This window comes from Equus quagga, chromosome 4 (assembly GCF_021613505.1).
Source record: "Equus quagga isolate Etosha38 chromosome 4, UCLA_HA_Equagga_1.0, whole genome shotgun sequence".
Taxonomy (NCBI): domain Eukaryota; kingdom Metazoa; phylum Chordata; class Mammalia; order Perissodactyla; family Equidae; genus Equus; species Equus quagga.
This window is the reverse complement of record NC_060270.1, coordinates 28,670,790-28,696,823: the sequence shown is the minus strand read 5'-3', so window position 1 is coordinate 28,696,823 and position 26,034 is coordinate 28,670,790. Positions and strand designations below refer to the sequence as shown.

The following is a 26,034-nucleotide window of genomic DNA, read 5'->3' as shown; positions in this document are numbered from 1 at the left end:
GAGGAGAAATGAAATTTGCAACACCTAAGTTAGGAAACAGAACACCACAACAAACACAACTGAGGTGATGGAAATCTAGCTTTTTCCATCACTACATTAACTACGTAAACTATGTAACCAAATAAATCACTACACTAACTATGCATCCTTACTCTATTTCTTTAAAAAATCAATTAATGTAGAAAATATTTTGGTTAGCATTATAAAAACATTTGATAATCTAGGAAAATAGACTAGACTGTTATAGTCTGATATCCTACCGACCACCTAGGACCATGCTGTGACAGACACATTCAATTTCTCTCTACTCCAGTTATTTCTTTCATTTCTTGACTGTAAACATTTATACAAGGAGGCTACCTGGAGAACGCTGTGTTGTCCTATTATTAGCAAAACTCAAAGCCACAGGGCAAGTTTCCTTATTTAATGATATAGCTACACTTTTTTCAGTTTCCCAAACATACAACAAAGACCCCTTTGATATTAACTCAGAAGAGTCACAGAGCAGCGAGGTTAAGGATACGGGGTTTGGCAGACAGGTTGGGTTCAAAACTCAGCTCCCTCACACACTAGCTGTGTGTTGGCTCTTAGTTTAGAAGAAAATAGAACCCTAGTTCACACCATACACAAAAATACATTTAGTCAGATTAAAAATCTAAAGGTTTAAAAAAATAAAAGATTACAGGAAAACAGTTCTGTCCTCTTGGGATAGGAAAGGGCTTCCCAAGTAAAACACCAAGTCCAATTGAGCCGAAAAGGAAAAAAATAGTCTATTAAAATTAACTTCTACAGGGCTCGAGAAACCATAAACAAACATTGGGAAAAACATTTATGGCACATGTAACAAAGAACTCCCACAAATCGTTAAAAGCCAAACACACAGAAAAAGGTGATTCCCAGAAGAAATATAAATGGCCATATAATATAAATATATTATATATATTTTAATATATAATATTAATAATATATAATAAATATAATATAAATACACATACAGGGACAGATGCTCAATTTCACTAGTGTTTAAAGAAATGCAAATTAAAATGAGTGAGTGACGGCACTTACAATGAACCACCAATGACGGTTCTTTACAGCCCTGCAGACGGTGATCTTAGAAACCGTACACGTGTGGCCATCCATTTTTACAAACCGGCTTTTCCCTTATTCTGATTTTATCAGACAGAATTAGATGACAAAATCTTAAAACACTCTCATTCTTTCAGTTTCATCTGGAAGTCAGACCAAATGGGAAGTCTGGTAGAAGCCCACCTTTCCCCATTTCAGGCCAGCACAGTGGAGAGAAGTCTGCATTAGGAAATCTGGGTTCTCACCCAGGCTCTGCCACTGACCAGAACCACCCCGGGGCGGTCATTTCAGGCTCTGCTGTCAGATTAGCTGTCTTAAAAAAAGGGGGACGAGAGGTGGGTGATCTTTAAGTTCTAGGACTTTGTGACTGTACCAGTCTTACCACAAGTGCTTAGCACTTATCCTCTTTAAAGTCTCTCAACTAACTCCTAGGTCTGATTTAAGCGTGGTTCGTATCAAATCACCTTTCTCCGCCAGTAGACAGATTTTTTTCCTTCCCAAGAGCTGGTGGCAATTCCTTTAAAGGCCAGCCACACATGCAGGGAACGCTTCTAACGCTGCTCTTCTTTACCCAGACCACCTTTAAAGTTTGTATTTAAGGTAAAGAAGTCACAATCAGCTGGAGAAATGACAGGCAAAGGTAACTCCCAGTAGAAGTGGGGTAAAACATAGAGACAGGAGAGCTGTGGACTCATTTTAATGTCAAACGAGGTTGGCAAGGGACCGATGGACGGGCAAAGAGGACGTTCTGTGTCTCCATCCTAACCAGCTCCACTCTGTCGCAATCTCTGAGGCTCTCCCTCCTGAGGCTCCCTCACAACTCTCCTACCCTGCTCTGATAAGTATACTCACTTTCCTCCCAACAACCCTTTTCTTTCCTGATAAGGAGAAGACTCCAGAAAAAGCCAAGACAGCCTCAGATGAGAACCCGTGTCTACACCTGAGTACCATCAAAGTGGTGAATGGCCCTACGGGCTTTTTCTTAGAAGTGGGTGACAGCCGCTGACAGGCCCTGCCAGGGCTCCCTGTGGGGCCTTTACAGTGACGGCATCTAGGCCTCCCTCCTTCAGGGAAGGAGCGCATGGGAAGATGTGTTTCCCAGGGATCGATTTCTGTGCTGCAGGTTAGGAGAGGGCAGACCTGGGGAAGAGGCAGAGGATACAAGCATCTCCTTCTCTAACTCTAAAAGCACTAACACACCGAAGTGAAGTAACACTCAGGGAGCAGTCAGCTCTCCCTCCCTTACGGGTGGACCCTGAAACCATCACCAAATCAACCTCCTGGAGGTCACCTCATAGGCAAGGCAACAGAGATGACAAAAACATCAACCCTCAAAGCTGACGCAACAAATGCTAAGAAAAATTCTGAATTTGTATCTTTGCAGACGAGCATTTCTCTCATTAACTATATTATTTTTTTTCATGTTTTAAAATAAATCCCAACTCACATCCATAAGCTGTCAACAGTTCTTCTGATGTTGGAGGTCGACAGGGATCCTCATCTTCTCTAGGCTTTATGATATTAATGCCATAGGTAGCTTCTAAAACGTATCTCGGAATATTCTGGCAAACATAAGCTTGTGAAGGAATACAGTCCCCTGAACTGAGCCCGGCCCTCCCACGGTGTCTGACACACGCCTCTAAGAACATGGTACTTCAGCACTTCTGACAAAAAGCTGCTCACCTCTCCAAGAGGAGGGCAGTTACTGAAGATTTTTTTTTTTCTCTTTTAAACAAAACTTTATGCCACACCAATGATCACTTCCAAATGAATCCTTTAAAAATAACTATTAAAATATTATCTCTGAAGCAGACCTTAAAGCTAACACATTTTTACCCTGAAAAGCATGATTCTAAATGAATGATAAATTTGTGAGATGATCCTAATTCAGGAATAAAGCACGAAGAGTCTTTGTTTCTAATCCTTACAACTATGCAAGCAGAGATTATTTTTTTCCTCCCTTGTCTAATTACTCAGACTTTCCTTAAGCCACGTACAACCTTCTGTCTTGTACCAGTTATTCAGGCACATGCTCCATATCCCCCCCAGATCTAACCTTGAAAGGGCAGGATCCACATCTGATTCATGCCTGTGTCCTCCACAGAAACCAACCTAAGCTGGCTTGTAAATGCTCAATGCGTGCCTCATTACTGACTTACAGAGAAACTTAAAATACACAGAAAAGCATAAATAACATAACACCTGTGTTTCCAACTACCAAGAATTAATAACAATATTTCACCTACTAAAAATTACATTAAAAAATTCAAACACTATACCAGTGCCTCCCCCACCCAGGGGAAAGCAGTTTGTGGTGCATCCTTCAGCCCACTTTTCATACTTTCACATTCACAGGTATCTATTAATACGAAGTATCAATTTACGAGAGGAAAATCTTTACAAAAATGGTGTCATACTGTACATATAATGTTTTGAGATTTAATCAAGTTGCTGTAGGCAGATTTAGTGTATTCTTTTTAACAACTTATAGTATTCTATTTTAGCGATAATATATTTTATTTATCCTGGTAAATGAATTCTTACTCATTACTTCTTCTAGAAAGAAAATAAATTGGAGTAAATAAAAAGCTGTGGCCGTAGGGGTAGTCATCAGGGATCTTGTCAAGAACCGTGCAGCACCTGACATTTTTCCTTACTCACAAATTCACAAGGTCGTGTGCCAATTTCATGGAGCCTCCTCTCTTCTGCCAGGATCCACAAAATAGTAACAGACTAACCCGTCAGCCTGTAAGTAGGGTGAAATCTTAGACCCTGCAGGTCTTAACAGATCTATCTTGGACTACTTTTTCCATGCTAGACACTATCCTAGATACTTCACACAAAGTTAACTCATTATGCTGCTAACAGGCAGCAGAGCTCCCAATACTCACTGTGAGAGCTTAGGCCAACTGTTTAACTTCTCTGTGCCTCAGTTTCCTTAAGTTTAAAGAAACGGGAACAATAGCAGTACCCACTTCAAAGGTTGTTTTAAGAATTAAATGAGTTATTACTTGATAAATGTTTTGTAAAGCACATAGCAACCATGCAATAAATGTTAGCTATAATGATTAAATTCTCCCAATCAACTGTGAAGTAGCTATTATTACCCCCATTTTATAGAAAAGGAAAGTCTCTGGAAGGCAAGTTTACCGAAGTCACTCATACAGTCAAATTCAAACACGTTTGCAAGTGGGGGCTGAGATCCCAAGCCTGGGTTGTTCCATTTGTACCAGGCCACACTGCTGCAATCAGGACATGAGGGTCTAATTCTGAAGTCCCAATGTCATCTCATTGTATAAACTTGGGCAGATCACTAAGAAGTATTTTAGATTTCCCATTCTCAAGATATCAGACTTGATACCTTGCATCAAATGCAAGGCAATGTCCAAACGTGAAGCCCTCATATACACATAACAACCAGAGCCTGCGCAAAGCAGAAAGGATATTAGTGACACAGGTGGGACGTGATCTCTCATCTGGTCAATTGGGAGGATTCCACTGCAAGTCATCTCTGCCTTGGTAGAGACAAAGGATGGCATCACCAGGCCTGGGCAGTCACATAAGCAGAGGCCAGGTTCCACATAGAGAGTCTGCAAGACAAGTAAGAGGTTTATGCTGGGCATACAGCAGAGAAGGGAAAGAAGGGCAGCATATGAGCGGCAAAGAACTTCAGAAAATACCCAGACGGAGAAACTGGCTGAGAAGCAAACACAGAGGTCAAGGCTGCAGAAATACCTGAAAATGCTTGGTGTGCCCAGGAGTAGCAGACACAGACACTTTCTTGTTGCCCATGATGGTGTTGATAGTTGAACTCTTACCAACATTTGGGTAGCCCACCTAGAAGAACAGTCAACAGTGTATTTCTCAAAGATTCAAAGATGTTACATAAATAGTGGCAACACTAGCATCAGTGTCTGGTTGCTTAGAAGATTACTTGAAATAGATGCTGTTTGTTACACATTTTTTCCCCCTGTGGTGTGACTGCATTTATTCTGACTTGTCTCCAGCAATGAACAGTCAAGCAAAGTACGTTTAATTTTTACAGGTTTTGTTATAACAGCAGATGCTATAGGACACCTCACCCCCTTGTTCTCAGCCCCGCCCCCCCAACACTGCTGCACCTACAGGCATTTCACTGTTTCCACCGCATCTTCCACACTGTGGGTGAAGCCAAGCACCACACAGATGTCTTAATCATCACAACACACAATTATTTTTAACTTTTAATGACTTATCACCAAGTTTCTGTCTTGCTAGCTAAAAACTGTAACTGGCACAAAGACCTGATGTGGGTTAATAAGCTATAATACTCACTTACTCTTGGGTTCAGGGTAAGACAATACCCAGTCCTTGCCCTCTGCCTCTCCCCAACACTATCAATAAATCTGAAACTTCATGTTGCCTCAGCTCAAGCAGGATCATACACAGGAACAAAAGAAGTTCTCAAATAAGATGACAAGCAATCTTTTTGCTTAAATCACACCACCCTTGTTCCATGCTTTCTCTCAGGCATTCCTCCATGCTTCCAAATCCGATTCCCACTCTGAGATGGGGCCAAGGACCCTCCATCAACGTGACTGGAAGATTATAAACACCATCCTGCTGAACATAAAATCCCAACTTTCCACCTATTACAGAACTCACACTGGCCATACTTTCACCATTCCAGCTTTAACTCTCACCACTCTTCACACTTCAGCCACACTCAATTACCTGCCATTCCATGAACACACTTTGCCATTCCTGGAGCTTTGCTTAAACATTTACCTTTATCTGTCAGGAGTGCCTTTCCACTGTCACTTGTCAAAACCTCACATTATACTTGAAGGTGCAACCTCTCATAGAAAGATTTCAGATGACCGCTCATTAATTTCCATGTTCTCCTACTGCTTTGTGTTTATATCCTAATTACATATTATTATTTGTTTGAATGTTATTTGTTGGGGGGAGGGGACTTCTGTTGCTGTCATCTCCCCCACTCCCCAATCACGTTCCCTCATTATATACCCCTATAGCATGTGGAACTTTCCCCTCTTCACACTCGTCGCACTGGGAATTACAGGCCCTACGAGGGAGTGGACTCTGTCCGTCTTGTCTACTAAAACACTGCCAGGGCCCAGAAGCATGCCTGGCATGTGGCAGGGGATGAATAAATGTTTGCAGAGTGAATAAACGATTCTCAGGATTTCTAGAGCAAGAAATTCTGAAAGTGAGAGAGCCTGCTTAGCATTTCCATAAATGTGAGAAAGAAAGAAACCAACTCTTAGGGAAGTTGGGCTTTCTTGCACATGTGGAAAATGAATTTTTAGCAATATGGAGAAATGAAGCCTTAAAACTGAGAGAAGTTAAGTAACTTTCTCCAGGTTGACAGCAGGTAAACCAGTTCCGCTGCAGAAGTGGGATTACACAGAGGTCTGCCTGCCTCCAGGGACAACTCTTTGAACTGTGGACTAAAATCAAACGTCGAGCTACTACAGATTTAAGTAGGCTTCTTATTGGGAGGAGGGAACGGAGGCTCAAAGTAATGAGGATTAACTATATCTGGCGTGTAATTTAAGAGCTGGAGGACTTTACATCTGCCATGATCTACTTTCTTCCATTCTGTTTCATTCTCTTGGATGGAAATGTTTAAAATAAACACCTTCTCACTGGAAAATTTTAAAAATAAATAAATACCTTCTCTAACATCTTACATTTCTTTAGCTAAAGATGGGGCCATCTGGAGCCATGCTGTATCTCCTGGGGGCTTGGGCAGTTTTCACAGCTGCCCTTGGAATTAGGGGAAATGGAGTTAGAGATGTGATCTCCTTTCCCCCATTTGTAGTGTTTATGCAACTAAAGCAATTGTCATAGTCTGCCTGTCCCCAAGATGTTGGGATTCTCCCTAATATGCATCTGAACATTGACAGTAATAAGCTGGCAAGCATCACAGGATGCCAAAAGCTTACAGAAAGTAAGAACGTTGGACTGGAAGTCTGAAGACAACATTAAAAGCTCTCTCATTCTAGTATCTCTTGGTAAGTCACATGACAGGCAGGGCTGAACTGGAAGGAGACTAGAGAAGGTAATTGTTATGAACACGGGTGTAACCAATATAAGCCTTGAGAAAGTTCACGCTTTTGAGCTGGCTTTGCCTGCCACACTTCGGACTCCCATGATGCCAATGGGCAACAAGAAGACAGCAGTTCCCTATGATATCAGAAGCCTGACTGGTCTCTGGAGTTCCAGGGTAGCTACCAAAGGATGGGGAATAACGATCTTCATGTGGTAACAATTTGATGACATATTTCATCTTACCAGTCCAACAGTAAGTTGCCCATCTTTCACCTTCTTCCCAGTGTGTAGCTGCTTAAAGATCTCCAATAATTCCTGCTTTGATACCAGGTGGCTAAAATTGTGCATTTGCCTCTTCTCCGGAGTTTTCCTGCCCTGAGCCTCAGAATCCACAGTACAGCTTTCTCTGCAGTCCTGGCCGCCGGCCTCTTCACCAGGGTTGCTGTCCTCTTCCGAACATGTCTGCCAATCTTCGTCCTCCTCCTCCTGACAGTCCTCATACTCACTGTCGTCTTCATCACTAGTGGCAACTTCACTAAGTGAGAGAGAATCCCCACCTAGAAGATGTTCAGTGTCATCATGTGGAGTTTCAGCCTCATCGCAACTGGAGTTTTCCAACTCAGTTGCGTTGGCTTCTTCAGCATCTCCATTTACCTGTTCCTGATGAAATAACAGAAATCACAAGAGTTCTGAAGTGTCTAACAACTGCACTTTTCACTCTAGTGAAAATACTCAACAGCTGGTTATCTCAGATGCACAGAGGACAAGGAAAGTCATGAAGGGGACAACATAAGCCTTTCAGTGCAGGGACACAACCCAACTCTCAAGAGCAGCGTCACCCGGGGGGCGAGGAGCCGTGGGCCTTCACTTTATACATTTCTGTATTACTTAAACTTTGTACAAATAACATGTATTACTTTTCTAACAGATAAATCTTTTACGAAAGCAAGGATTTAGAAAAGCCCATGTCAAGCTGAATTCTTTGGCAGTATATTATTTTGCAATGGGCTGTAGAATAAAACAAAGCATTTCTCATTAATAATAAAACATGTTAACATTCTCCTCTCTGAACAAAGCAAGAGGGGTGTAATCTGAGCTTCACTTTACATTTGCGTTTTTAAAGACAGTGGTTTGCAGGTTTAGGGGAACTGCTATTCCTTTATAATCGCCTTTAAAACTCAAAGCACCGTGGATCCTGGTTCCCTGTGTATGAAATGCAGGAGCAACAAAACTCAACTCCATATGCGGAAATCATTCACCAATTAAAGACTTGCTTTGAATAGAGAAAGGTAAGAAATCATTTACTATTCACAGGTGTGTTAATTCTTCTGCATTCCTACTGATAAAGCAGAAATAAGGCAATTTACAGTGTTACTAATTTATATCAACAAGGGTGAACTGGTTTGCATTTACAGGTGATGCAAACCTTGCTGTTAATATGAGCAGCTGTCACGGAGGAGAACACAATGAACACAGTTAAACAGGTTTCCTAAATTTTAGGAAAGTACAGATATAAACAAAATGTCGGAAAAGAGGTAGGATTTCCTAACCATGCCTGGCAAGTCAAAAAGAAATATGGCTTACAACAGAACCATAGAATTGGAAGCAACTTCTATGACAAATGAGCAATGAATGTAAAGAAGTGAGTGAGTCTTCACCGTGAGCTCTTCTGAATCATTTCAAAACACGAGAGAGACAGAAAACAAGAATGTGAACTCAACGTGGATGTAAGTTAGGAAAACTAAGGCAGAAGATGTTTAGGTTCAACAAAAATGATAAAGATAAAAAAAGGACTTTGTAGTAACTATATTAAAAATAAAAAGAAAACAGGGGCTGGCCTGGTGTTGTAGTGGGTAAGTTTGTGTGCTCTGCTTAGGTGGCCCGGGGTTCACAGGTTTGGGTCCTGGGCACGGACCTACACACCACTCATCAAGTCATGCTGTGGCAGCATCCCACATACAAAGCAAAGGAAGACTGGCACGGATGTTAGCTCAGGAACGATCTTCCTCACACAAAAAAGAAAAAAAAAGAAAAAGGGAAAAGTCAATCCTTTGGGGAACAGAGTGCCATTTAACAGATGGCCAAGAGAAAACCACAGTACTCATTTCAAAAAAGGTCATATTTTTGTAAAATAAGAAGGGGCAGAACAACTATAGCAGAAGACCCAAACTTCAGAATGGCAAGAAAACAGTGAATATCAAGCCATTTTTAGAAATTCCTGTTTGATCCTCAAATGACAGATGTGATTACAGATATGACATCACAACAGTAGCCGGTTATTTTTTCTTGGGAAATCGCGAAGAACAGTAGAGATTTCAGAAGACTTGGGAGGAGTGAATGGTGCCTGGCTTTTAAAAAGGGAGAAGGAATATCTTCCATAAACCACACACTGTTAACCCACAGTCTGATGTGGAAACAATTCCACAAGTTACCTGGTGAGCCCTAAAAAGCAGACAGACAGCAACAGGAGGCAGCAAGGGTTTCCCGAGAACAGATCACGCAAACAAACCCCATTTCCTGGTGGAATTTACTACTTTGCTAACAGGCCAGGGAATACCACAGACGTAGAAACTAACCCTTTTCCCACTTTTGATAGGGTTATTGGGTTGGCGCACCAGGGCTAAGAGATATAGTGATTAATATTTATTCGAAAACTTCAGCAAGATAGCAACTTTCAGGAAAGATGTGAAACAAAAGAAATGATGGTTAGGAGGAAAAACCATGAAGCCAGACTGCCTGCGGACAGTAAGTACTTATACCTAGTGTTAAGAAGATTAAATGAATAAAGTATGTAAAGTGCTTAGGACAGTGGTGTGTAGCAGAGAATAAGTTTTCCAGGGGTTAGTTTTTATTAACAACAGTAATAAAAGAATAATTACTGTTATATCCTTGCAAATACACCTGTATTCCTCACACTAAAATGCTTGGTACAGAGTGCTTGATAAGTCCACAGAACGTTACAGAGCCCTACCCTTGGTCCTCATCTGTTCAGAAATCTTATCAGTGACTGGAAAGATACACAGAAGGGGAAACATACAAATCTGCAGATGATTCAAAGCTAGAAGGAAAAAAAAGCAAACTGCACATCCAAAACGAACTCTACCTTGGCCCCAAATCACTAACAATATTTAGTAGGAAAAGTACTATTCTAACTTGAGGTAAAAACAAAATGAAAAACTTTTTCCACATGTAAAGATGAGATAAGATTTGCTTAATAAGGCCGTTCCTTTTTAAAAAATGTTTGAGGGATTTGGTTGTTCATAGGTTCAATGAGCCAAGAGCACAATGTAGCTCCTTTGAAATGGGATGAATTAACAACAACAAAAAATTATTAGGGATATTTTGATCACAAGAAGGAAGAGTCCCTCTGTATAGGCCCCGGGCAAACTACCCCTGGAATAATGTGTTCAATTAGGTGCCACCAATTTTAAGTGTGATCCTGACACAGGCAGACAGGCACTCAGGACCTGAATGTCCCGGAGATGGTGTCTACGATGAATAGGAGAGCAGAAAATGTATCGCGCGAAGACAGAACTAAGGGGACAAAGGAAGAGTCCTTAGTCAAACGTTAGGGAGGAAGGCTTAGTTTCCCTCAACAGAAAAACTTCCTAAATTTAGAAATAAAGATTGAGCTCCCTGGTCTCTGTCATTTAAAGTGGTCACAGGGAGATTAAAGACTGTGCCAGGGAGGTGGAGGAAGGAAGTCTCCAGAGGCAGAGCTCACTACCTCGTGAGCCCATCAAGGCGGGGGTACTGTGTTCCCAGCACCAAGTTCAGCATACTCCACAGCCAACAGATGGGGTTGATAGAGAGAAAAGGAAAGGAGGAAGACAGGAGAGATTAATTCTCTTCCAGTTCTAAGATCTTATTATTAATTTCTTTTCATAGTTATTATTTGTTATTAGAAAATAAACCCCAAACTGTTGCTGTAAAATTTAAAAAGATATAGACAACAACATGGAGGCTGGTGTGGTGGTGTAGTGGTTAAGTTTACACGCTCCACTTCAGTGGCCCAGGGTTCAAGGGGTTGGATCCTTGGTGTGGACTTACACACTGCTCATCAAGCCACACTGTGGTGGTGTCCCACATACAAAATAGAGGAAGACCGGTACAGATGTTAGCTCAGAGCTAATCTTCCTCACAGAAAAAAAAGAGAGAGAAAAAAGAAAACGACATGGTGTATCTTAATTTAGGATTACCTCATTTCTTTGTTTTCAAAACAATGTCAAAAGAGATTCTAATCAAGACCTGAGAAGTTACTACATCCTTCAGTTGTACCTGCTTTTCTTAAAAGCAATTATAAAGTCATTATGAAACTTCCTATACAATTTCCTGCCTAAAATTTTTAAAAATGAAAAATTACAGCTCACATCAGTGTGTAACACAGAGCGCTGGGGATGGCAGACTGTTCCACAACCTAAGAGAGTAACCCTCTGACTCATTTTTCTATAGGTCATCCTACTATCATAGCATTTAGGGAAAAAACAAACAGACACCCTGAATTCCCACAAATCTCCAATAAGAAACAACAAACAAAGCACATTAATCAGAAACTGAAATCCTCCGTGGAAGCCAACCTGCACAACTCCCCCAGGTTACCTTGGAGTCCCCAGTCAGTTGAACGGCTTCCGCCAAAGCTGACCAGAAAATAACCTTCACATCTTGTGTTTCAAAGTGCGTGGCCCAGGCGCTCCGCTGCTCAGCGGTCAGCAAGTCGGCCTTATTGACCAGAATGACGTTCTCCTTCTCGCCATCTCTTTCTTTCACATAACGTTCCTGGCAAGACAATGATATTTAGAAAGGCCTCTTCGAACAAGTAAAAACTAGGCAAATTATATTGAAGACCCCCGGCTCTGACTCAAAGTTTTTACTGCCCCCATTTTTAAATCATTCCTAATTTAAAGATTTTTCATCATGGTACATTCTACTGATCCTTTCAGTAAGCTTTGAAGAGAAGTTAGGTCACATAAACTTAGAAATATTCTTTTTTTTTTAACATGGGTTTTTTTCTTTTTTAAAGATTGGCATCTGAGCTAACATCTGTTGCCAATCTTTTTTTTTTCCTTTTTCTCCCCAAAGCCCCCCAGTACATAGTTGTATATCTTTTTAGTTGGGGGTCCTTCTAGTTGTGGCATGTGAGATGCCCCCTCAGCATGGCCTGACAAGCGGTGCCATGTCTGCACCCAGGATCTGAACTGGTGAAACCCTGGGCTGCCGAAGTGGAGCACACGAACTTAACCACTTGGCCATGGGGCCAGCCCTAGAAACACTCTTAACATAAGAAATTGAAATGGTAAATAGAAATGCTTTCCCATCCTGTTGAAGTATAGCAGGTTCTTTCTCTTTAAATAATGTAGCTCCTCTCTTTAATAACACTGAATTGTTTCTTTTAAACAAAGTTAAAGAATTGTATAACTAGTAGATTTGGCAGCTAGCAGGGACTATTTTTCAGTCAAGTGATAACAGTCAATAATCTCATCTTTTAATGTAAAATATATTATTGAAGTCTAAAAGAAAAACAAGACTCAGTAACTGAAACTAATTCCCAAGCACAGCTCTTCATTAGAAAATACAACAGAGGTATAAAAGCTGACTTTATAAGTTTCATCATTAAGATTCTTGTTATTGTCATCAGTGGATTTCAAAATAATCTGTACTGGGGGCTGGCCCCGTGGCTGAGTGATTAAGTTCACACGCTCCGCTTCTGCAGCCCAGGGTTTTGCTGGTTTGGATCCTGGGCATGGACATGGCACGGCTCATCAAACCATGCTGAGGCGGCGTCCCACATGCCACAACCAGAAGGACCTACAACTAGAATATACAACTATGTACTGGGGGGCTTTGAGAAGACAAAGAAGAAAAAAAAACTCAACAAGATTAGCAACAGACGTTAGCTCAGGTGTCAATCTTAACAAACAAACAAACAAAAAATCTGTACTATTACGACTACGGTCCTCAAACAGAAACAGGAATACTTCACATGCGTACAGTGTCTGATTAATTCAAAGCCTGTATTATTTCATGTAATCCTCATACCTTAATTATTACTCCCTGTGGTGCTTTACAAACTTAGTTCACTTGTACAATACCACAGGAAGTAATAACTAAGGTGTGAGAAGAGAGAACTTAACGGGATGGATAAGAAATAAAGCGACTAGGAATATACTAAAGAAAGTAAATTCTATTTTGACTGATGTCTCTTAAAAAAGAAACACTGGCAAATGTCTATTAACAAAGTAGTTTCTAAACTAAAATCTAGAAAGTTCATCTAAGTGTTTGTGCCTTCCTGCAGATGGAAACAATTGTTTTAGAAGAGAAAACATCTGTCCAAACAGCGGCATTATGCAAGCTCCTGACCTTGGGAGGAGAGGGAGGCCTTACAAACAAAGCGCGAGGACAGAAGGAATGCCTGCCTCCAGTTACCACTATGCTGTCCATACGCTACAGTGATGCTGTCCCCCCACTGCTGCTCCAAGGACTTTACGTTTGAATCTTGCCACACTTTACTTACCAAATCCTCACATCTAAACAGGAGTGGGTTTCGAGCATCTACTATCTGGACCACAATGTCACTGAAAAACAAACGTGAGATACTCCAGTCACTGTGAAGTGAAAGGAAACACTGACCATGTAATAACAGGAGCAAACACTTGCCCCACATTAAGCACTTGACATATGTAACTTTTTAAGGTACAATTATTCCCAGTTTACATGAAGAAACTGAAGCTTAGAAACAGTTAAGTAACCTGTCCAAGGTCACCAGCTACCAAGTGATGAGGCCAGACTGGGAACTCTGGCAGTCAGAACCAGAGGCCATGCTCCTAATTAAAACATTTGCCTGCTATCATATGCCCTGGAGAGGCTCTGATGATGTTTCACTGCTAAAACTGTAATGGTATCTTCCAGTAAACTCTCCTGGCAAGATAAAAAGAGTATTCCAAATACTTCAATCCAAGGTGAGGTCTGTTGCTCATGCAGTACCTAATCTACAGTTGTGTTAAGGCCTCAAAAGTAAACTAATAAATCACTTGCTGACAGCTGCCACTATCGAAGCCTGTATCTTACTTAAACCCAGGGCTGACAAGAGAAAGTACACATCTAGCAAATGATCATCTACCAGTTCCAAGAATGCATTCAAATGGCAAAAATACAAAACAGCAAAATACCAACATAAGTTGCCACGCTGAATCAGGAATGAGTCCAACTACAAGAAGACGTCACAATGAGAAAACTTCCTGCAGCTGAGAGCAAGCCCCTCAAATCTCTCACAAATGTAGTGAGGACTACAGCAGCCCAGCACTGCAGCAGTAAGTACTTCACGTCTCTGGGAGGATGCTCCCTTCCTTCAGCCTCTGTGGCTGGGAGGACACTCTAAGGGCCGGCTGTGACTGCCACCGAACGGGAATAAGGAGCAGACGCACCAGCACCTCACAGCGGTCTCCCCCGTGTCCATACCTGGTTAGCCTGTTCCGAGGTAACTCAGGCAACGCTGAACACCAAGGAAGTAACAACTCAAGGTTACCACTTAGGGCAGGCTTTCACAGTCAAAGTGGATTTTCTTTCAGGATAGTTAAATTTCCAGCACAATCTTGTGATTCAAAGGAACTCATAGACTTGCTAATTTATGAGGAATTGTTTTTAAGTTCTCTAATTAAGTGGGTCCCAGTATTTCTTCTTTAAGGTGATATCTACCACTTTCAAACTGTGAGGATTTAACAGTAAATGCAAGAATGATTGCAAAGAAAAGGATAAAGCCTGATAAACTAAAATTACAAGGTCCACAAACATTATGTCTACCTATCAAACATGAAGGAAGAATAATCAGCTTAGAAACCACTAAGAAAAGAAGACAAATTTTAGACAGCTTGCTTTGTGTGCTGAATTAGGATGCAGAGCAAAGTGCCAGCTATGTACCAGGAAGGGCTTACGCAACAATGGAAGCGCCTTATCTTACAGGAATACAGTGTTCTGCCCTGAGTGCCTCAGCAGTTTCCTGCATTTCAATGACATGTTATACATCAAATCTTTCCTGATAACTTGAAATTAAAGAGGCAGATGGCTTAGCCTGTTACCAAACAGGAGACATCTGCTGTACAAAACACATCAAAAAACATGTCCTGTTAAAAGATGTGGCAGCAGTCACTTTATTGGTAATATTTCCATGTAATTCAGATCCACTTCCATGTGATATAAATCAGACTCCTTGAGTTAGAAACATGTTCTCTCCTATAAAAAGAGAAATATCACATAAGAAAAATAACAGAGCTGTATTATAAATCCAGTGAAGCGAGAAGTTTCAACAAGTACAGGCTCACTCTGGGGAAACCAGTGGCTTGCTTAGGAGCACAAAAAGCATGTAAAGGGCCTCCCTGTTAAACGTGGAAGAATGAGCACATACGGTTACCTCTGCTCCTTCTCAAAACCTACAAAAACTGAAGTAAAGGCTGAAACTCATTAGGACAAAGAGGAAGAAAGAACAGCACTAAGAAATGTCAAACTAACCAAGAAGCAAACCTGTTCATGTCCCAGAACCACAAGAACGCTCAGGATCAGGAGCGTCAGATCCACTCTCAAGGCAAGAATGAGGTATGGGACTAAAACCAGTCTGACTAGGGAGCTCTGAGGTCTGCTCCCCTGTTCATTCAGCCAGACAACTACACCCCTTCAATCTCCTCTCTCAATGGCAGAAGGCCAGGGTTTATTACGGAGAAAATGAACCTGAGAGGCTTCAAAACTGGGACGTCAAACACAGGAGAAGGCGGGAAAGAAACGCCACGCTGAGAAAAAGGGGATTAAACACGAGTCTACATATCAAATGGTGAAAATGCCCAACGCCCTGGCATTATACCACTGCCGTTAGCCTCATTCTCTTTATGAAACTGGCTGGCCCTACGGAGAACGCCGATAGATAGTAACATCTTGGATTATTCCAACAAAATAAAATTGATCCCTGCTCAGTCACCTGATCGTGAAGTTCACCAGGTGGCAAACTTCACCTAAACAGGTAGTCCTGTCAGTTGGCCTTGTAATGCTTCGTTTTTAAATATGAACAGACAACAAACATCACTGACATCTGAGGAAGGCCTCCTACCTAAGAGTCAGAAACCAGAATAAATAGAAAAAAAAGGAACACAAAGGAAAGAGAGCGTGCAGATGGGGGCATTCCCTCAAGGTCAAGGTTTTGATATTTTAGAGCTTGTTACCATTTTTCTTTGGAGTACACACCCTCACCTGCTAATGACGCACCAAAGGAGAGATCAGGTCACTCTGCTCCACAGAAGTTCCCAGAGAATCACAGTGGGTCTTCTCAAGCCCCTTCAAAGGGGTCTGCCCAGAGCAGCAAGCTTCTACTTTTTCAGACTTAGAGACTTGCCTTGCTATCCTGACCTCCCCACATCCCAGCCCAATAGCGCTCTCTGTCCCCAAGGGAGCAGGATGGGGGAGGGAAGGAAGTGACTTCTCAAAAAACAGATATAATTCACACATCATAAAATTCACCCTTTTTGAAAGTACACAACTCAGTGGTTTTAGTATATTCACAAAGTTGTGCAATCATTACGACTACGTAATTCCAGAACATTTTCACCACGCTAAAAAGAAATGTAAGTGACTTTTACAAGTTTAATCCAAGTCACAATGCTAAATGTGCTAACACAGTCACGTGCCGCATAATAACATCTCGGTCAACAACGGACGGCACATACAACAGTGGTCCCCTGAGATCAGTACCATACAGCCTAGGCGTGTATTAGGCTACACCATGTAGGTTTGTGTAAGTACACTCTGTGATGTTCACACAATGACGAAATCAACTAACGACTCATTTCTCAAAATGTATCCCCACGGATGACTGTATCCTTTTCTGAGAATCCCAATTAAAGTACCCTATTTCCTAACGTTCTTACTGGGTATATTTCATGGATTAAAAAAAAAAAAAAGAGCCTGAAGGTTCCAGTTAAAAAGCATCACTTCAAATATAAGATTTATTTATGAAATCCTTGAAAATAATTCACACTCTTTGAGGAAAACAAAAACCTTTTAACTATACCAAAGAGGTGAGACTGGAGAAAGTTGATTTATTAACTTCTAACAATTAGGACAAGGAAAAGACTGAAAATCTCCCATTCTCAACTTATTAAAAATAATTCTCAGAGAATTAAAGCCCAATTTAAACAAATCACCCCTTGGGGCCAGCCCCATGGTGTAGCAGCTAAGTTCAGTGCACTCTGCTTTGGCGGCCTGGATCCTCGGGTTTGGATCCCAGGCAAGGACCTACACCACTCTTAGTCATGCTGTGGTGGTGACCCACATATAAAGTGGAAGAAGACTGGCACAGATGTTAGCTCAGGGCTAATCTTCCTCAGCAAAACACAAAACAAAATAAATCACCCCTTGATTTCCCCCAATCTTTATCCACTGCAATGACTCGGCCCACTGCCTTTCTATCTGTAACACAGCAGGAATCACATTATCTTTGTATTTTAGTAGGTACTGAGTCATGTTGAGTGCAAGGATTGCATTTCATTCATCCATGTGCTCCTGGTGCCTGGCACTTTGGTTGGCCTCCCCCCATGTTTGCTCTTTGCAGGCAGATACCTACCCCTTTTCACACCCATATTTTCCATATTACCAGTCGGAATTCAACATAAATTTGTTGAAATAACTATAAGTGTAGAACTCATCTTACAGAAAGTGTTCATCCTTCTCACATGCTTATCAATCTAATAACAAAAAACACCTATATTTAGAAGAAGTACATTATCATACTTTCAGTTTTTATGATAATTTTCAATAGCCTTTTGCACAGCTTAATCCCTGTGTGCCTCCCCTCTATACCTCGTCCCTGGGCTGAGGAGCATATATTGACACCCAAATCTAATATAACACTAGTACAATGTCTTCATGACACCAAAAGAAAATGGTAACTTACCTTCTCTCAATCACCCTCCAGAGCTGGCGCCAAAAATCCAAATTTCTTTCAAATGGAGTCAATATCAGCTTTTGTTCCTCTTCTAGCCTGGCTTTAGAATGAAAAGTTTATATCTTTGCCAGATTATAACAGAAGGTTTCAAGTAGTATAACTGATTCTCAAATTCATTGCATTAAAAAATAAATACACAATTATTAACTGTCAAATTATTTGTATATACTTTCTGCTGAGTCAATATGAAAATCAAATTTAAATTTTATACTTAAGCTATTAAAGCCCTGGAAGTTTATCTATCACACAAAATGACATTTCTCCCATACCTCTCCTTCTGGAAGAATGCTCAAGAGAGCAGCGATCAACTCCAGGGTGACTAATGGCTAGAGAAGAGTACGAAAAGGAGAGACAGCCAGCAATGGAGCAGAGTAACCAACTCACCATCTTTGTGCAAGGATGTATGTGCACCCAGCAATGCTATTTGTGCTCATAAGAAGAAATCTACACATCCTTTTTAAAAGAATCGAGCCTCCAAAATGCAAACAGCAATGCAAGCACACCAAAATGTCTGACTCAGAATTTCAAGGCCAATCTTCACATGGTCTAACACTCACCAGACAAGCTGACGTCTCCATTCTAGGAAGTTATCTTTCTCTGCCTGTTTGAGTTCTTCTGGGCTAGTGTTTTTGTTCCACTTTGGTCTAAAACAATCACAGAAGACAAAAAAAATTCCACATGAGTTACCAAAATAAAAAAGGGGATCTGGATTTAATAATGGCAGCTGAGAAAAGGAAGCAGAAACAAAGGGAACATTAAATTAAAAATTTTGCACTCAGTGGCCTTCTCGTGCCTTGTAATGTCCTACATTCTTGTTCAACTCACCTCCTTGGTATACACAAGAACTGTTTGTTTTTTTCATGGAGTTTCTTAATTCTCTGGCTCTCCTCAAAAGACAGCAGTCCAGTTCTGGCCTCAGGATGCACAAACTTAATATTAAGCTTCTCTGTTTAGAGAAAAGAAAAGTGCTGTTACTCAAGTGGCAATATAGATAGTGAATGTGGGCCATTACTTGGAAAACCACAAATTTGAGCACCTAAAACGGCATTTAAGCTATCCTGATTTAGATGTCATTAGCCTTGGACAAATTATAATTTTCAAATGAAGTTTTATGCTAAAAAAAGGGAATGAAAGAAAGAAAAAACCTTTACTAAAGCTTTCAAAAGGCCAACCATTTTTTCAAGTACTGAGTTTATAAAACTCCGTGTGCTGAATGCACTTCATGGAAACAGAAACAGTAAGAGCAGGAAGAGATTGTAAAGATTCAGGATAACCAATCTCCTCATTTACATACAGAGAATAATTCTAAGACAAGAGGAGTGGGGCAGGGGGAAGCAAAGATTCAGCAAAGAGACTCCAGTTAGAATTGGTGAACTATTATATTACTATAATTTATATATTTATGATGCATGCCCATAATGAATGTTGTATAAGAATTCATTTATTCAAAGGAATTATTATTTAAAGGAATTCAAGGAAATAAAGAAATGCTAAGTCTGTGTACAAACTACAGAGACCTCTAGGCCTCTCTATTTCACCACACACAGCCACCTCATCTCCATGGGGAGGTGACTCCACCGAGATAAGCACCTGAGAAGTCAGCTGAGCTTCTTACCGAAATGCTAAGGGAAGGTCCTATTCAAAGACAACAGGACATCTTCACCAACGTTCCTCCTGATCATTAAGCAAAGATGGAGGTCCGTTATCCTCGTCAGACCACTGATACCATCTACTACCGTGGTCTGCACAGTCCAGTAACCCAGAACAGTGACCCCAACCACCATTCTCATTCACGCCATCCTCAACCAACAGTCAAAACAGACATCTTCTAGCCCCATGTCTGACAACTTTTTCACATGAATTCCTCCTTCCAATGATTTCCCACCCAACAATCCCACTTTGCTTTGTCCAACCTCTGCAAACACCTCTAGCCCCTTGATTCTTTCCTCTTCTCCTAGTCCATCATCCAACTCGTAGCTTCATTTTTTTCCCTATTTGCTAAAACAATATGATACATCCATTCAACCACTCTCTGAATGAACATCATCAAATTCTTCACTCCACTGTACCCACTCCCAAATCTCCAACCTTAGAGAAAACCAACTATCCACTCCCATTCTCATTTCAGTAGCAATGCTATGAGTGCTGCTGCAAGTAATCACACAATAATGCAGCCACCTGGCTCTGAACTGTTGTTACTATCAACACTTCTGACACCAAATGTGTGTTTTCCCACACCAACAACCAGTTCTCCAACTCTCTGGACACCAACTGGGTGTCCTAAAATTCAATTCTATTCTGACACTAACCATCAAGAGTTAATGTCAGATACTACAGGTTTTAGGGCTCAGTCCCAGAAAACTGCCCCACTTTAGATACCAAATCTCTGAATGGGTTTTTATGGAGGCTTTAACTCAATCTCCAGCCCTCTTCCCTCCCCAGAGTTGAGCTAACAGGTCCAATCCTTTAATTATGCCTGGGTCTGCCTAGACACCAATCCCCATCCTGAAGCTATCTAGGAGTCCTCAAGCACCAATTATCTCATTAGCATACAAAAGACTCACCACTCCAGAGACTCCAAAGGTCTTAGAAATTTTCATGTCAGGAACCCAGAAAGAAAACTAAATATATATTTCTCATTATATCAGAACATCAAACTGTCACTACAAATGTGTGGGCTCAACATTAGCTAAGTTCTTAGGACTTCCCACAGAAGGAAGAAAATCCTGCTATGTTCTTGGTTTTATTTCTCCCATTCCTTAAACTATAACTACTCTCCTTAAGCTCCCAAGGCCTCCTCCACCCACTTCCTTTCAGATGATCTTCTACCTTAACAAGAGAAAAACTGAAGCTATTAGATATGCACCCTCTCAGCTTCTCATCTACACATTTCTCAATGTGTGCGTCCACCTTCAGCTTCCTTCTTTCAGCCTCAGAGGAAGCTGTGTTCCTTCTTTTCTATAAAGCTAATCTCAACTCTGCTTTTGATCCCATTCTATTCCCATCTCCTTCCAGACTCAAACTATGTTCCATTTCCTTATTAATCTCTATTTTCTTTCATGTTTTTAAAAATTAACTTTTAATTACACAATTACACAATACATAGGCTCTCCTTGTAAAAAATTCAACAATATAGCCAGCTAAACATTCTCTTTGACCAACCTCCAAACTTCTCCCCACTCCTGCAATCCCAGATCTCTCCCTTGAGGTTACTGATTAAATGCGTGGCCTTCCAAGTTTTTTCCTAATATAAACATACATATATGGATTGGTCAGATTATTTTTTTAATGCAAGTGGTACCACACTATATACACTATTCTGCAACGTGGTCTTTTCACTTGATAATTGGTCTTGGAGATCCTTCACATTAGTAGCCTGAAATTTACCTCATTCTTTTTAACTGCCACATGGTGTTACCGCACAAAACTGAGGTTCTCTTGCCTGATACGCATAAAGACCTGAGTGTTACAGCATCAGCTTTTAAGGAAAAAAAAAAAGCTTTATTGTGAGACCCATCTGCAAGGAGACAGGAGACATGAGCTCTCAGATCTGTCTTCCCAATCCAGAGCTTGGGGCAAAATTTATGAGATGAAAGACAGAGTGGTCTGAAGTCTGGAGATAGATGATTGGAGGTAGAGAGAAGTAACGTAATTGACGATATGCGCAAGTGTGGTCAAGCTTAACGGCTCTTCATAGGATGCGTGTTCAAAAAATGGCAGCGTTAATATGATCTCAGGGTTGAGTTTTCAGCCCCTTGATGTCAAAAAGGTCACTTACAAGGCATCTGCACAGGCCCAGTTGATGGGTTGGTGGTCTCAACCGGCCTAAACTGGGTGAGGGGTTGTTTCTCAGTTCCTGAAAAACCACTCTTAGTTACTCTGTTAAGACGGCGTCCGTTGAACTGGTTCTAGAGGACCAGTGGTTACAACAGCATTTCATAGCACGTCTATACCACAGCTCATTCAGCCATTTGCCTACCTAGTGAACATTTAGGTTGTTTCCAAGTGTTCATTGTTAAGATACAGCATCTTCTGGGAACTTGTTAGAAATGTAACTTCTCAGGCTCAACCCACACTTACTGAATCTTCAGAGGGGCCCAGGAGTCTGTGTAACAAGTTTTCCAGGTAATTCTGATACTAAAATTTGAGAACCAGTGCTCTCGGGTAGATACTGGAAATTGGAAATGCTGGGTTGTAGGACATATACTTTAAATTTCTAATAGATACAACTAAACCAAATGTTGTATTTTCGACTTCTCCTTCTCTACTGGCTCTCACCCCAGAACCTGTGCACATGCTAATAGTAACCTTGATCTTTCACACACACACACACACCCCTCTCTTTCCCTGCCACAGCAAAACATCTTAAAAGAATACAACATCCCCATTAAGTCAACTTCCTTACCTTCCACCCCCTTTTCCCCTTGCCTCCAACTGTGGCTCTACCACTCCTCGCTCTTCACTTACTTCACCCCTCCACAAAGTCGGGTTTATTCTGGCTCCCTCACAATCCCACTCTCATTCTTTTCCCCATTCTTCTACTATTACTATTTCAATTCTGGCCACTTCTCTTGCTGGACTTAAGTCTCCTAACTGGTCTGTCATCCTCAGAATCCATCAGTGATCGTTCAAAGAATGAAACCTGAAATCACCTTTTATCCTTGCTTAAACCCCTCTAGACTCCTTTAAAGCCCCTATTCTTGCCGGATCTGACCTTTACCCACCTCCCTAGATTCGCTCATCACAACCTGCCCCTGTGTACTTTAAGCACCAGGGAGGACAAACTTCTAACCATTTTCTGAACAATGTAGGTTGCTGCTGATATCTTAGCTTAAGTCCTCTGCCTGCCTGTCATCTTGACTGTCCTTCTAACATCTACTCATCTTTTGAGACTCAGCCCCAGGGTAAAGATTTCTCTGACCAGCCCAAGTCTTCCTTCAGACAAAACAAATACTAACTCCATCTTTTACGATCCCATTGTCTGCTACAGACTTCTTTCATGGCACCTAAAACAAAATTTTGCAGAAACAAAATTTGTCTTTGTCAACACTGCACTCTTAGTAGGCAGTACAATGCCTGAGAGTAGCTGGAGCTCAATAAAAGCATTTTGAACAAATAAGTGAATTTGCTAAACAACAGAATAACGTTTACGATAATAAAACAGAGAAATAATAGTTTATAATGCTATTTCTGTGCCAGGTACTTTTCTAAGTGCTTAGAAGACACAAAAAAAAACAAGGGAGAGCAGTGACTAAAACAAATTACATGCATGGAAAAATTCGGAAGAATTCACCATAATGTGTTGACAAGTCCTTTAAGATCTAATTCAAATTGCCTAAGTAAAAGCAGCAGGCCCAGGATTTTGCTTCTAACAATGGTATCAGAAAACATTTTCTGGAAATGCTGGTATTGTCCACCATAACGTTGATTGGTCTTTTTTCTATGAGAGATTGACTTTCCTGAACGTGATATAATGATGTATAATCTAAAGAGCTTATTAGAGCTGAATTTTAAAACTGTGGCACATTCTGTACCTCACATCTTGCGTTCAACTGGACCTTCCCACACTGCTTCTGGGATATCTGCCTTTGAGTTAAAGAGCTCATTTACGAGTTTAGCAGGGTCCGCAAAACACTTCCATGTAGACTTATTTGCAGCTAGTCTGCAAAGACGGAAATGTGACCAGTGTCACGTGCACTCTGCAACAAACAACTCACCAGCTACAAACTCTGTTCCTGCGAGTTCTGCAGTTGCAAGGAAGTCATCAAGGGAGCTCTGCTCAGTCACCGACTGAAGATTAAGACGACCCCAATCGTAGCCATCACTGAGTTCACTTGTATGCAACTATGAAGAAAACACAGGGTAATAATAATACAGCTGTTCCCTTCTGCTCGACATCCAAACAAACTCTAAACTCCCAAGGAACTAACTATTCTGTGTTCTTGAGGGTGCTGTCAGCCCCATTAGACTCAATACTAATAACAGTTGACATTTAAATGAGCACTTTCTTACCTCATAATAGGCACTTTCCATTCATTATTTCGTTTAATGTTCAAAATTTTTTGAAGTAAATTTTATTGTCTCTCTACTTTACTGATGAGGAGAAAGGCTTACATAGATAAAATAACTTGCCTATATGTCATTGCAGCTAATAAGTAGTAGATATAGAATGTGAACCCAGACTCTGTCCTGGCAGCCACTGGTGGTCAAAATATTTTGATGGAGACCCACAGTGTGAAATCTATTTTATACAGTGACCCAAATGCTGGGATACAAATAGTGAGACAACTTTGTACCATGCAGTATAAACAAAAGAGTCCTGAAACAAAGTTATCTTATTACATGTAACAGACTGACATTTTGAATTTTATTCTGTTAGGTTAAAAAACCGCTAGTTGCAGCATACTTAGCTAAGTTCCAGACACACCCCAGCGTTTGATACACACCACCCTAACTACTTGCTCAGTACAGGTATAAAAAAATGGAGAAACTTAAGGTTAAAAGGTTAGGTGGTCTGCCCAGGGCCATAGACCCAGAAAAAAAGTCAGAGTAAAGATTAGACGCCAGTTCTCTTTAGAATTCACATTCAATCTTCCCACCACTTCCTAAAAGCTATATTAGTAACAAGCTGCTTGAAAAATCAATTAAAATTGTCATCTAATGATTACGTAATTAAAATGATCATCTAACAAAGTCTAATGTCCAGAGTAACTTTGACCTGATGAATAGCGATGAGCCCTGTATGCTGTTTACTCTGCATGTTATATGAACGGAAATCAGGTGGTGCGGTAGTGGCACATGCTGAGTTAGCATCAGGGACACCCCTGACTTCAGCACAGGTTCTTACTGAGAACTTAGTGAGTCTCAAATCCCTGGGGGCCATGAATGTCAAACATCACAAACACAAGTCAAACTACTCCATCCACGTGTCCAGGATCCGAAAACGATGACCGTCCTAGGCCCTAGGGAAACATTACGCTGGCCAGCCACACTTTGGAGATGAAGCGTTCATCTTTGAGTGAAACCATCAGGCAATAACAGGGGCGAAGCAGGGCTTTAAGTTATTTCGTATTTCTGGTAGCAACTCGCTCCTCTGGAAAGGTCAATTCTTTGAACAAATTAATACAAAAAGAGTAGTTTTTGGTCTTTGCTGCTCAGAAATTTCCCAAGCTCCCATGGCTTATATGACAAAGACCAAGACCCTTCAAGACCTCACTCCAGTCTCATCATCGCACTATCCCTCCTTTCAAGCTTCCGCCTCTGTGTCCTCTGCCTACTTATCGTCCTGGCAGAACCTTATACTCATCCTTCAAAACCCTTCTTCTGCGTCGCTTCCTCTGGAAAATTTCCAGGATCTTTGACCCTCGGCTTCCTGACATTCATATTCTCATAACTAGACAGAAAGCCTGAGAAAGATGACACGGTCTGTCTCACCCAGGAGTCAGCGTAACGCTGGTTACGGCTCCGCTGAGTCTGATGGCGGATAAGCGCCCGGCCGAGGGACCCAGCCCCCGGCGCTCTCCTCCGGCCCATCAGCACACCGCCGCCACACGAACCTTCTCTGCCGAGCTCGCGTTTTCCGGTCCCCAAGAGCGCGATCCCGGAAGTGACGTAGGAGCGAGCCCAAGTAGTGAAGGCCCGAGTTGAAGGGAAAACGAAATAACTTACTCCAAATTGCCCTTTATATATCCCGCACTTGCCAATATTATAGAATATAAATGTAAAAATGGTCTATAAACTTAATTTTCTATAGATATCTCTACGAATATCTCAAACTTGGATAGAGTGCTGGAATCAAACGAATGGTACCTTCCAGATTTGTGCTTCGGTCTTTGGCGTCCGGCGAGGAACTAGGAGACTCGAAAAACATGGCCTTTCACATTGGCGGTACTAACCCCGCCTCCTTGCTGTTT

The 26,034-nt window shown here is 41.2% G+C and overlaps 1 protein-coding gene across 1 annotated transcript in view; it reads right to left on the bottom strand.

Moving 5' to 3' along the window:
* LSG1 (large 60S subunit nuclear export GTPase 1) overlaps positions 1-25,694 on the bottom strand; it is a 30,523-nt gene extending 4,829 nt beyond the window's left edge. The window contains exons 1-11 of the mRNA XM_046658076.1: positions 25,556-25,694; positions 23,839-23,965; positions 18,947-19,067; positions 18,679-18,765; positions 18,071-18,157; positions 13,652-13,712; positions 11,740-11,916; positions 7,384-7,800; positions 4,822-4,923; positions 4,533-4,676; positions 2,534-2,657 (exon numbers count right to left, since the gene is read on the bottom strand). Coding sequence (XP_046514032.1) covers positions 2,534-2,657; positions 4,533-4,676; positions 4,822-4,923; positions 7,384-7,800; positions 11,740-11,916; positions 13,652-13,712; positions 18,071-18,157; positions 18,679-18,765; positions 18,947-19,067; positions 23,839-23,965; positions 25,556-25,654 — 1,546 coding nt within the window. The 5' untranslated portion in view covers positions 25,655-25,694. The remainder of the gene's footprint in view (positions 1-2,533; positions 2,658-4,532; positions 4,677-4,821; positions 4,924-7,383; positions 7,801-11,739; positions 11,917-13,651; positions 13,713-18,070; positions 18,158-18,678; positions 18,766-18,946; positions 19,068-23,838; positions 23,966-25,555) is intronic.
* Positions 25,695-26,034: the final 340 nt, after the last annotated feature.